We start from the raw sequence: 12,804 nt of genomic DNA on the forward strand, positions 1-12,804 counted from the left end.
CCTTTTCTGTCGGGAAGAACTGGTAAAGTAGTTCTCCCTTAGCCTCCCCTTGCCTGTTCATACTCTTCAGTTGTGACAGAAAGATGATTCACAGGGCCATGTAGTGAACCAGATCAGGCTTAAAAATGCCTTTTTTGCCTGGAGTTTCGTTGCAGACAAATTGTTGTGTTAACTCAATTGAGAAGGTAGCCCAGAGATGTGACTCGGGGTGGAGAGGAAGACTTAAGTCACTACGATAACCAAAAGCAAAGTATGTAACCATGACCTAAGTAATGTTTCTCCCTTTTTCAGGCATTAAAATCTGTGCAGACTTCATCAACTGTCAAGTCACTGCCTTCTTTCCAGGTTCCACATACTTTATTTCACTTGATCCCAAACTACTGTTTATCAAGCCAGGTTTCACATAAAAACTTAGGGCATAGATCAAAGGAAATAGGGTGCGTCCAACACAGCAAGGAAGAGGAGAGCCAGATCAATAAAGTTCTCCTTACGGAAGCAGAAAACTCAGATTATTGGTTGCAGAGCCAGGGCATTCTAGTAGGAACCCTTCTTCAAGACATCTGTGGAAAGAAAGAGCAAGAAGCAGCAAAGTCCCTGATTAATTTTTAGGAAGCTGTCTAAGGACTATGAGATCTTAGGGGATGAGTTGCAACATCTTTTTGTCATTGACATAGGCATTTCCAGTTGCATTCAGATTTGGGATGCTGTGAGGACTGCACATCTGAGAAGTGTATGGAAATGGCATAAAAATAGATCCTTTTAACCTTCCATAGTATGCTCAAGCCTTGGTGCATGGAGATTATACCTGGACTAGAAACTGTGCCCACAACTAGTACAGTAGATCCCAATTCAACCTGCAGTCCAAGAAGGCTCTACAGCACATGATGGAATTAAATACAAAGCAGAGGTGGGCTGCTTTGCTTGCTTACCACCAGTCCTCTGCTCTGTTTCAGCTGTTCCCACATTGGAAGCCTGTTAACACTAACCTGAACTGCAAGGGAAAACATATTCTCTTGCTGTGTGGTCATCTGTAGAAACAAAAGAGAAAGGGTGGTGAGCTGCAGAACTGCATGGTAGTGTAATGTCAAGCTTCTTTCTCTTTAACACAACCATCCCACTACCTTAATTTTTTACTCTTCAGACTGTGAATGCAGGAACAGAAAAATGTCTACAGTGGATCAGACCAATGGTCTGTCTCCTCAACATGTCTCCCATACAGTTGTAAAAGACCCTCTTATGCATTGTGATACCTTCTAATGCAAGGACATTTTTGTAAATAGAGAACCTTTCAGTAGTGTGTTCTGATAGCCTTGCTTTTTTACTGATAATTAGTATTTTCATGTCAGATAACAATTTTTAAATTGTATGTACTAAGCACAAAAATTCTTGTACAGGATGGAATATCAAAGAGAGAGCATATTAGGGGACAATATTTAGCTCTGTAAAGGCTGGATTAAGAAGTTTCCTCCTCTTCTTGACATGGTGTGGGAACAAGAATGGAATTCAGTATACAACATGTAGGCCTGCGGTGCTGCTTTCTAAATCTCCAGTGGTAGGTATTCCATTTTGTTCTCAAATTATTTTAAAAAAATAATTCTTAATGTTCCATCTGCTGTTTTGGCTCATACTGAGCACGGAATAATCAGAGAGACTCAAAGTGACTCCAAGATCTCTCTTCTGTGTGCTGATAGTTCATTTAGAGCTTTAAAGGGTAAGAAATTATTTTCCTATTATCCTCTGAGACATGGCAGCACCCAATGGATAGTAGGATTATTACACTATACATGCAAAGCACAGAACTAAAGCCTGCCTTCTGGTGGATCAGGGTGGCAGTATGTAACACTGATTTTAAATAAATGCCTAAGTATTTTCAAGAGAGCTAAGGAGCTGGAGGAGACATGGTAAATTGACAGGGAAACTTTCTTTCCACACAGAGGTAGCTTGAAGCTAGAGGAAGTCAAAAAACACAAGTCATTTTGAACACACACACCCCACAACGTAATCGTAGTGCCAGGCAGTCTCCTCTCAAGAACAGAAAAGCAAGGGATTCTGCTACTTGAATGTGGAAGTTTTGTACAGAGGAAACCTAAGCTTGGAGTTGCAGAAGGAAGTGCACTGGAATAAGGGAGATAAGGGAACAAGGGGCATGGAGAGAACTGTGTCTGAGTGGGGGGTATAATAGTTACTCTTTGCCTATGTCAGTGAAATCTCACCTGGCTTATAGTAGTCGTAGACATGCACTGTTGCCGCTTTCAGGTTCTGCACTTCAACTTCTTGTTCCACTGAGATGTTAAGCTTCAGAGAAGTCCCACCCAGCTGGAGAGAAGAATAGAAGTGAGCAGAAATCCATTGGCCATCTCAAAGTCACCTACGTACCAACTTTATTCCCTCTGCATCAGATATTTCCTTCTCTATCTTTCTAGGTTCTTCCACCCTCTTCTTCTTTTGGCAAAATTTTAGCCTGCTTGACCAGCCTAGAGATTTGTATTTCTGACCTCTGCGAGTCCCAATGCGAAGTACTGCAGTTGCTACTATTTGAATGAGCAGCTCCCTGTGGTCTTCCTCTTACCTCTTCCAAGTAGATTGTGACTTTGTCTGGTTTTATCTCTGTCTTTTTCACCAGGGGTATCTCCTCCAGCTGTATAGGAAGACAAGAGATGAGCTTGGTTAGCATCAGCTCATTGGCCTTCCCTGTTGTCTCACACCAAGTTTGGTATTTGTCAGTGAACCACTGCTGACTAAAGCACTTAGCCTAGTCAGGAGAAGGCCTGCATTCCCCAGCTATAATGGCATTGAGATTGTTGGGAGTGCACAAAGCCTTAGAAAAGAATTTTTCAGATTTGGAACAAGTGTCCTTGAGCCACGTTCCTACTTTCAGCACTTGTAGCGAAGGGAAAGATGGTTAGTAGAAGGCTATGATGGATCTTCCTGGCTATCTCCTGGACCACTGGAGCATGTCATTGAACAACTATGGGATTCAACACTGCTTTATGGAGTATCCCTACAAATAGCACTGGCAACAGTGAAGGGTCTCAGTGCACCCCAGATGATTCTAACTAGGTGCTTTTCAGCTCCTCTCTAACCTCTTACTGCATATGTGATCCTCACTAGTGAACATGAAAAACTGCACAACCAGTTCTGCAAGTGGGAAGTTGCCTTGTGAAATAGCCCACTACATCTGCACTTGCTTAGTTTAGTTAATTTGTAGCAAGATGAGTAGCTACCATTCTCCAGCAGTGCTTAGATGTTTGGATATTTCTGGCTGAGCTACATCTGGAAAACAGATTTTCATATCTTCAGGGAAGGCCAGAGGAAAAAGTCTCACCGCTTTCACAGAGCTCTTCACAGGAATGAACCCTGACAGCACCTCCACCTCCACCAGAGCCATGTTACTGATCTCACGGTCCCCTATGTAACTGAAAAAAGTCAGGAGAGAAGCACATTAGATGTGGAAGGCATCACAGCATTTCTAGGAGATACTAATGAACACTTCCAAACTCTGGCCTGCTCTACAGTGATGTGAAAGCTCAGCAGCATGTCAAACTGATGGGAGAAAAAGACAAAAAATCGCCCCCATCTACATGATCAATATGGAGCAGATTGTGCAGCAAATGTGTTATGGTTAATCTTCATGCTGCCCTCTCCAACAGGTGGAAGTGATCTTTGATGTTACAGGTTGAGACCAGCAATGTTGGCATTGTTCTCTATCAGGACAGTAGGGCATGGAGAATATGGACCAAGACACTCATCCTAGCCAGATACAGGTGAGTGAAATATGGATAGGGACTGGAGTTTCTGCTGTCTGGTTCCTGCAGAGGTTCACGCTGGAGGAGAATGCACCTCAGGGCTGGTTCAGCCCAGGCTGCCAAGTGTCCCCCAAGGGGGAGCTCTGGCTTTTGGGAACGCTGCCATCTCAGCTGCTAGTGCTCTGCAGGCTGCTGAGCTGCTCCACACTGACTGAGATAGTTGCTGTGGCTCTGCAAGCCATTGCCAGTGCATTCCCATGCTTCTCCAGGCCTTAATTCTCAGTTCACAATCTCTTTGGGATCTATGAGAAGAAGAGAGTCTTCCCTTGTGTCTTTGTCTCCACAGACAGGAGGTTTTTATGGGGTTCTGGTCATACTAATGGGGCTCCCACTTCTTTCCACCGAAGAAAGAGCCTCAAGGGATCTCATACCTGACAGACACATGGATGTCAAGCTGTTTCCTAACCCCATCACATTCTCTTGGTACTGTTTGCACATCCAGGACAAAGACCTCTTCTGTTTTTGCTGGTGGGGTGTTATAGTACAAAGTGGTCTGGTGGGGGAGAAAACATCTCTGTGAAGTGCCCCAGAGCTTCCATGTATGAGCTAAAGGACTACCTGTGCCTCCAGCTTTTAACAAATTGGTAACCAGTGTCTAACACAGTTGGCCCCAGCTGTGCTTTCTGTTCAGATATGTGCTGTTTAGCACATAGCGTCAGATACATCTGCCAAATGTAGCCCTCAGCATGGAGGCTCAGCTATCTGTGATCCAAGGCCTCATTCAGTACAACATTGTCTCAGTCTTACTGAAAAAAAAAATATTGTTAAGGTGTGAGAAAGTACATTAGCTAAAATCCTGCCCACAAGGAGAAAGAAGTGTAACTGTTAACTGTTGACAAGGTAACAGTTAGTAGTTCTAGGTCTCAAGAGGAAAAATGCTGACAAAACAAGTATAAAACCCTTAAGAAAAAAGAAAGAGCAAAGAATCAGAAGAGGATAATTCAGCATGAGGGATGATCACGCTCCTCCAAAGAGCAGCATAGGCCAATCTTCCTGCACCTGCCTGGTGACCGACTGCCTGGCCAGCAGGTACTCATCAGATTTCTTATGCTTATTGACCATATTCAAGTGTAGCCAAGCAGTATGAGTCCTGGTTACCTCCTACATGCATTAACAATAAATAATTGTTGTGTTCTCTTGTCTATACACTGCTTGCAGATTCTCTGTGAGCATCATAAGAGATGGCTGAACAGAAGTGACCCAGTGAGGGAGGTTTTCACAAGGAGTGACTTGAGTTCTTTGCTGCATGAATGGCTCATAAGCAGACCACTATCAAAGCTGCCAGAAAAATAAGATGTATTGTCCTGATGGACCAGTTGTGTTGGTGTACTGGGATAAGAAGACCTTGGTCCTAAATCACTCCTCATCTCTGCATGTGATAACAACCCAAAGAATATTACGTCAACAGATACACAGTGCTCAGCTCCTGAAGCAGTGAGATCAGCAACATATGTTCGATCTAGAAGCAGGTACTGTTCTATATCTCATCACTCCTGACTTCAGATCTACTGATCTCTTAACAATGTCTGTAGCATGGGACAGCAAAGCTGAGACATTTCTGAGAAGAAGACACCATAGATGTTTGCAATAAAACCCTGTCAACAGAGTATACCTGAGCTCCTTTAAGCTTGACATGATTCTGCCTAGAAAGCCAAATCCTACTCAGAATTTGAGGCTATAGTTCCTGCTTAGAGCCAAACCTCACTTGAACAGTCAGTGGCAAAACCTGACAGCTCTGTTCCTTATATATATTCACCTGTACATAAATGCAGCCACTTCCAGTCACCTGCACTGTGTACATCCCTGGGACTGCAAGGAGAGATGCTGATGCAGGACCAACTTGTTGTTCCTGTGCACATGGAACTCCAATGGAGAAGCCTCCTTGCCTTTCACTATCACCTTTACACCTCTGATCTCCTGAGGAATCAGGGCTGCATACTGAGTGAGGGCCTGCAGGCTAACAACTGTGTCCTGAAGGTAGAGAAAGAGTCACTTTGCTGTGGAGCCATGTAGTATAAGATCCAGCACACTAGGTCAGGCACTGCAGGGAGAACCACACTCATGGCCCTGATTCACACTCTGACACAAGTGGGGTTTATGCCACTAAGTGCATAGGTAGGGTCTATGCCACAGGCAGCAGGATTACTTCTGTAACCTGGAAAGGGTGGCTTCTGAGCCCTGGGGTTAGCAGTCCCAGGCCCTGGGTAATCCCAATTACACCACACAGAAAAAGAGTTTCCCCATGGCATTCCCCTTCCCAAGCAGGGCTCATGTGTGCCTGTCTGCAAAGGATGGATCTAGAGTGACATGCACGAGAGATGTGCACATCACTCCAGGCACAGTAGCTCTCTCCTTCCTCCATGACTTTCCCTGGCTTGTTACCTGTGTAGAAGCAAATCCACCAGAGGCATTTCTTTGTCCACTGAGCCAGTGCACAAGCTTGCTTACTGAGGCTTCATTGAGTGCCAAGTCTGGTCTGGAGATCTGAGCCAGGAGGATGTAGGCTACTGTCTCAATCACAGAAGAAGAAGATCCTTCACTACTGGAATGTGATGTCAGGAGCTCTGCTGACAGGGGGAGAAACACGTGGAAGAGAAGAACAGTAGGTCTCTATGAACATCAGCTTCTCCTGCCCTGGTACCTTTTGAGGACTGGCATTTTCCTGCACACCATCAGAAATGCATATGCCTTTCTGGGGCACCTCAGAGTGCAGAAGCCAATCCCTCCTTGTTGTTTTTGTACTCTGAAGGGCCAGCCATCTGTGATAGGCTCCATTTCTTCCTTTGAAAGCACAGAGAGATCCAGGCCCCAAATCCTCAACCAGTTCCTCTAGGAAACAGTTCCCCTAGAAACTGATTGACTTTGAACAGAGGCTTTTTGTTTAAAATACAGTCCTAGTTTTAATCGTCTCTGTGTATATTCAAAGCTATGTCCTCAAGCTACAGCATTTTTGCTGTTTCTGCATTTACCTAGGATAGCCTAAGAGGGCTCCCTGTGCTGAAAAGTTCTAGGACTCATTTCCAGTCAGTTGTATCTATTGTACAGGAACTGGTCACTCTTTGAGGGAGAACTGCCCTGACCAACAGCTGAATAGACATGGTGAAGCAAGTTTCCTCTGTAAGATCTCTTGTACTATGTATGAATTGCTGAAGAATGATGGGAGCACCACAACTCAAGTGAGTACTTCGACCACACAAATTAAGTATGGATCACCTCTGATGCTTTTGATCAGAAATTGTTTCCTGGGTCTGAGAAAACTAGAGACTTTCACAGCTTCAATAAATTACCATTTTCTGTCACAAAAGCCAATCTGAGAATAGCTAAATTTCCCAAACCACTGCAATTAAATCCTACAGATATCAGGCCTTAAACACAGTCGTTATCTCTAGAACCCAAAATCTTCTGAACAGCAGCAACATACCAGTTTCCTTCTCTAGCGTATCCAGGAGCTGCTCTCTCATCTCCATGTCCTTGCTCAGTGTGAAGACATAAGCCATCAAGGCCTTGACATAAAGGCTTGTCTTATCAAGTGTTACATTCTTGAGGCAATGTAAGGCATTATTCAGCATGATGTCCTGAAAAAGGATACCAAACCCAGTGAATTTCCTCTGACCACTTTTTGTTGTGAAAATCTATCCCCAACCCTCAAGCATCGCAGCTACATCCTTGATGTATTTCAGTGCTAGCATCTCTCTCAGGGCTGTGGAATGTGAAGTAGAGTGGACAAAGCATCATTTACTGTGGCTTGAAAACAAAGATGTGACTGGACATATCACTGGGATGGGGGATTGTTAATACACTGGAGAATCCAGCTGTAGGAAGTGTCTGGTAATACACTGGCTCAGAACTGTCAGACCTGCATGCTGTGGGTCTCGGCTCCTGAGGGGGTATGATGTTGTTTTCAGAACTGTACCAGTAATGCTGGAATATCAGCCCATCGTGGCTAGAACAGTCTACACTTGGCTTGAAGATCACTGTTTTTATTTCAGGTCTGATGGCGGGGGGTTGCATGCCTGAAAGGTGGTCTTTTTTTTCTGCTTTAGCTATATTGGTCAGTTTAATGAAAACTGTTGCCTCTCCCTGCAAGCCCTGAGCCATTTTCAGATACAACTGTTTCCCCTGAGATCAGTTGGGAATGGCAGATGCTCTGCTTTGCTGCAAATCAGGCCATTTATATTAAGAACTCCTTACCAATTTAAAAGTTTCCTAGTGAGCTTATTGTGTACAAAGGTGGGACATGACAGAACCTTTCAGCAATTCAAGCTGGGTACTCCCTGAAACCACAGACCTGGGGAGGAATGAAGGGTGGAGCATGCTCCCAAGCCCTGCAAGAGTTCTGATATGACTTACATTCTTCTCCAGATGGAGCTCCACCACTGCAACAGTGATATAGGCTGTTAATGAGATTGTATCATCCACACCACCCTGCAAGTCACACAGACAAACATCAGAAAGGGACAAAACCAGCCATTTCTTGCCTGTCATTGTATAGCCTGTGGGTGGCATATCTGAGAGAGTACAGTAACACGCCTCTGGGCATTCTTGGACATGTGGGGACTGAAGGAAAGCACTCCAGGATTGCTTACTGAATATCATGAATGTCTGGTGTTGAGGGCAGCCTCAGAGCCATATTGTGCATACAGCCTAGGCATGCCTTCTCATAGAAGGGCATGAAGCAAACTGTTAAGGTATTTATTTTATTAAACATGTTACAACTGGACACTTGAACAAAGCTTTTATGATGCAGGATTTGCATATAAGAAGCAATGGAAGTTTACATAAAGTTCAGCTGACTGTGAGAAGCTACAGGTTAATATGGGTAAACAGGCTCACAGGAGCCTCTTTTCCCATCAGAGGACATTCATTCTTGGGGAAGTTCTGCTTGCATCCTCAGACATGAGACAAGACTGCATCTAAAATGAGGGGGGAAATTTGGGCTGAGATGCTGAGAAGCATCGTTCACACTGAATAGCAGAAAGTTTGAAGTGTAAGGCTGGGCGGGGGGGGAGGGCGGGGAGGGTGCAAAACCTATTCCAAAAAGTTCTGTTCAAATAGAAAGCCCAAGCTGAGAAATTAATGAAAGTCAGACAAGGATGAACAGTTTACATGTACACTCTGCTTTTATTTTGTACTGCATCCGAATTTTAAGAAAAAAAGTGTAACCCTTTGCTTTGCTAAAATAGCAGCCTGTTTTCTTTCATAAACCTGCCTTGTATTTAACATGTGTGACTTTGCAATCTGACCACATTGAATTATTCTTACCTTTACAAAGACAATGAACCCAAGTATTGCCATACTGCATGCACACTGTTCGGTACCTGAACACCAAAAGTTTAGTGCATTTCCAGCTACACTGCAGGGATCATTTTGGGAATGGCAGGCTCCAGGAGAAGTCTTACTTTTTGGGCAGTGGAGGGACAACTGTGTCTTCAGATAATCCCATATTAGAGCACATAGTCAGGCCTATCTGGAGAGTACCGTGCATCGTAAGGCATGAGAAGAGGGGAAATTCATCCAGGGTATTCTAGACAAGCACTAAAATATAAAAATATTTCTCCCTGTTCCCTTGAAGTGCCTTGGCACAATTAGCCATGGTGCCTTTTGGCTAGAGTAAAAATGAAGAAAGCCTAGCAGAGATTAAAACCTCACATAGAGGAAATGCCTGCTGTTTTAGGCCACACTTTTTCATTCTGCTCTGGGAAGCTGCCTTGGCTGTGCTAGGCCATGAGGACATTGCTTTGTGCTACTGGGCACAGTAGAAGAGCCTGGGGAAGCAACCCTGCGCCCTGCATGGTGTTACTCCTGCTCCCACTCCCATGTCTGCCAGCCATACCTTCAAGTCATTGTTGAAGAGCTTCCCCACACTCTGGAAGCAGCCACTGGGCAGCTGGTGCTTCTGCAGCCCGAGCAGAGCGTTGTGCACATGATCTTTATTGATGTAAATGTGAGAGCTGGCTTGTCCAAAGGAGCTGGCTGCAAAAGCTGTCAGCCTGTGGGCAGAGCACAAAGGAATCCCATGCCATAGCCAGGAGCTGAACCAGCAAGGACAATAGGTTTGGGATGATGGTACCAACTCTGGTCACTCACCATGTGTTGCCCTGGTTGTCAGCTTTCCCAAAGGCGCTGTAGGAGCCATCATCACATTTGTAGAGCAGCTGACGTTGGTAACCTATGAAGACAGGTGCCAGGACACAGCTCTCAGTGTGAGGGCCTGTAGCATCTCAAACTGTATCCTTGCTGTGGGAAGAAGGCTTCGCAGAAAGAGACTTCACCAGGTCCTACAGTCAGAGACATTGAGGCAAACCTACCACCCCACAATTCCCTGTGCCTCCCACAGCACGAGCATGACAAGAAGCAGTTGCACGGCATCATCATTGCGCCATGCGGCTGCTCTGCGTTACTAGAGCTGCTATGTGCAAGTGCTGTGGGTATCTGCCCTGCTGGTTTGCAGAATGGTGACATGCTCACCCACCTCATGTCTCCCCGTGCCCCAGGGAACCCTCCCAGGCACCTTGCTGTTAATAAAAAGAGCTGTAGGAGTGAGGAGAAAGACTTTTCCTAGAGGGGACCAATATGAAACCCTGGTTTTTGTTCAGCACTTCTGCTAGCCCTGTTGGGACTCAAGAAAGCACTTTTTATGGGACGTACAGAAAGCGGCAAGGCCATGCCTTTAAGCTCTGAGGGCAGAACGCTGTCTGCATCTCTTTGCTTTTCCTCCACACAGGCTCGCTGTTTACCCTTCACCTCGTGCCTCTGCTGCTGCCGTTCTCTTGGGTATGACCCCCTCTCCCAGATATCTGCCTTAACTCGCGGTACAGGAGAGAAAGGAGGAAGGAGAGGGAGTAAAATCCTATCCATGGGAGGCTGCTGAGCTTGCAGCGTAGCACGATAAGGAGACTGACAGGCTGGAATGTGAGGCACATTGCAAAATGAGACACAGATACTGGCACTATATTTAATTCAGATTATGTTGGACAGAGCTGACATGCCCCCACAATACGTGTCCTGAAACACGGAGAAACAGTAAGCTACCAAACTCCTATCTATCCCCAAAGACCACTCTTTATTCCAATTAATAGCAGCAGATGACCTATTTCCACAAGGGACTTAGGTCTGCCTTGGACTGATAAGGGAACAAACCACAGGCATCACGTAATGATGGAGATCATTAATTACCCACACACTTCTCAGAAAAGCAGGCTTAGTACCTCAATAGCAGGCAGAGACAGAAGTCCTGCTTCTTCGGAAACATGCTTTTCTTTCCATGAGGCATTTCCCTTATTCCCTGTGATATCTTCCTTTGCAATGGCTCTGGCAGTGCTCACACTCCTGCCCTGCACCTCCCCACCAGACCAGTGCCCCACACTCTTGATTTATAGCACCTTCATTTTTCAGCAGAAGAAAGAAGGACAATGTTTACCTGTTCTCAGGAATTTCAGTGCTTTATCTTCAATTTCTGCGTCCAGTTGTTTAGTCTTATTCAAGTACTGGAGTATGAAGATGTTTGGTGCAAACTGAACCATATTCTGTTCACCACAGCCAAAGGGCATCTCTAGCGGCCGATCTAAATTTTGAAGTGCTGAGCCCATGATGTCCCCTTAAGTTTGAGGAGGAGGGGCAGGAGAAAGGAAGAGCACAGGCATTCAGCAATATGAAATGAAGGGACTGCTGCCTTCTCTAAACTCTGCTGGGATCCTGGAAAAGAGCCAGCCCCTCACTAAACGGAGATGATTAAGATTTCTGCTGACCTCTCCTAGATTAGGCCAGCATAGAAAGGGAAGACGTCATGGTTCTGGGAGGAGGGAGGGAACGTGAAGATGAGGGGATCTGAAGAAAGTTGAAGAGAGCTGTCATTCCTGAGAGGGTATCAAGGAGGGAAAAGAATTATAGAGGCAAACTAGGTGGAAATCTGCAGGCATGGTTTTTGTTCACTTAGGTGGATGGCAGTGACAGACATGAGAGGAGATAACCCTCCAGTTGGGGATCATCCAGGATCATTCCTTATGAGAGGAATAAATATTGAAAAAGATTACTTGATCCACATTTCTGAGGTCAACACCACACCCCTTACAGTTTATCTCATGAGGAACTGGGTCGATGCATTGTTAAGGCCGAAGCATTGTGCAAACTCTTCCCACTGGGGACCCAAGAGCAGGGAAAGCCTTTCTCACCAATCACAGAGAAAGTGGCTTGGCCAGACTCCTCCAGCACTTCTGCCGGCAGCGTCAGGGAGAACTCTTCAGAGACGGTATTATCTGAGGAAGGCAGAACCCAGAAATTTATCCCGTGGAAGAAGTATCACACACAAGTGTAACATCCCAAGGAGACCCAGGTGAGGCTCAGTGTGACGTTGAGTCACAGCAGCCAAGACTTGCAAACAAATGCCTCAATACAGGAAACTTTGCCAGGTAGGAGACAGACATGGACAAACTATAGTGGTTGGTCTCCCAGGCAGGGATGGTGACTCCAGCGCTTGCTCTCTAACCAATTTCCCCCACCTCTGGGTATTTGCAGTAGCCCTGTCCCTTCCATCCTGCTCTCATGATCAAGAGCAGTCAGGGATTTTTTTGTCCCATACCTGCAGCACAGAGAAGGGCTTTTTGAGTATTCTCGTGTAGGACACCTCCCGGCTGCAGACGGAGAAAGAGAAGTTCAGACAGGGAAGGCAGGAAAGGAAGTCACCATGCCTCAGCAGGCCTGTCTGCTTCCAAGAAGCAGCTAAACTTCCTCTTAGCATCTTGCTAACTGCCTCAGGGGACAACCCACTGTTCCCAGGTGTTCTCCACCCTGAGGTCTGACTAACCTTCACAATCAGAGGTTTTATCACTGTGTCTCTCTCCCCTTGCAAAGGTGTCATAGCAATCCTGTTAGCACACAGATCGTGTGAATCTTCTGCCACACTGCTCACAGTGACATTCAATTTGCCTGCAAGGAGCACAGGGGCACATCACTGAGCACTTGCAGCAGACAGCTGTATGTATGAGCATCGGGACCAGAC

General features: G+C 45.6%; 1 protein-coding gene across 1 annotated transcript in view; it reads right to left on the reverse strand.

Moving 5' to 3' along the window:
* Positions 1 to 981: 981 nt before the first annotated feature.
* The window catches only part of LOC140646176 (alpha-2-macroglobulin-like protein 1), a 28,806-nt gene continuing 16,983 nt past the window's right edge, over positions 982 to 12,804 (reverse strand). Inside the window, 16 exon segments of the mRNA XM_072849745.1 lie at positions 982 to 1,028; positions 2,214 to 2,316; positions 2,570 to 2,638; positions 3,326 to 3,416; positions 4,178 to 4,299; positions 5,563 to 5,630; positions 5,633 to 5,777; positions 6,189 to 6,373; positions 7,228 to 7,381; positions 8,157 to 8,231; positions 9,640 to 9,796; positions 9,894 to 9,975; positions 11,227 to 11,403; positions 11,978 to 12,061; positions 12,385 to 12,436; positions 12,610 to 12,731. Of these exon segments, the coding sequence (XP_072705846.1) occupies positions 982 to 1,028; positions 2,214 to 2,316; positions 2,570 to 2,638; positions 3,326 to 3,416; positions 4,178 to 4,299; positions 5,563 to 5,630; positions 5,633 to 5,777; positions 6,189 to 6,373; positions 7,228 to 7,381; positions 8,157 to 8,231; positions 9,640 to 9,796; positions 9,894 to 9,975; positions 11,227 to 11,403; positions 11,978 to 12,061; positions 12,385 to 12,436; positions 12,610 to 12,731 (1,733 nt within the window).

Source organism: Ciconia boyciana, chromosome 1, assembly GCF_034638445.1.
Source record: "Ciconia boyciana chromosome 1, ASM3463844v1, whole genome shotgun sequence".
Taxonomy (NCBI): domain Eukaryota; kingdom Metazoa; phylum Chordata; class Aves; order Ciconiiformes; family Ciconiidae; genus Ciconia; species Ciconia boyciana.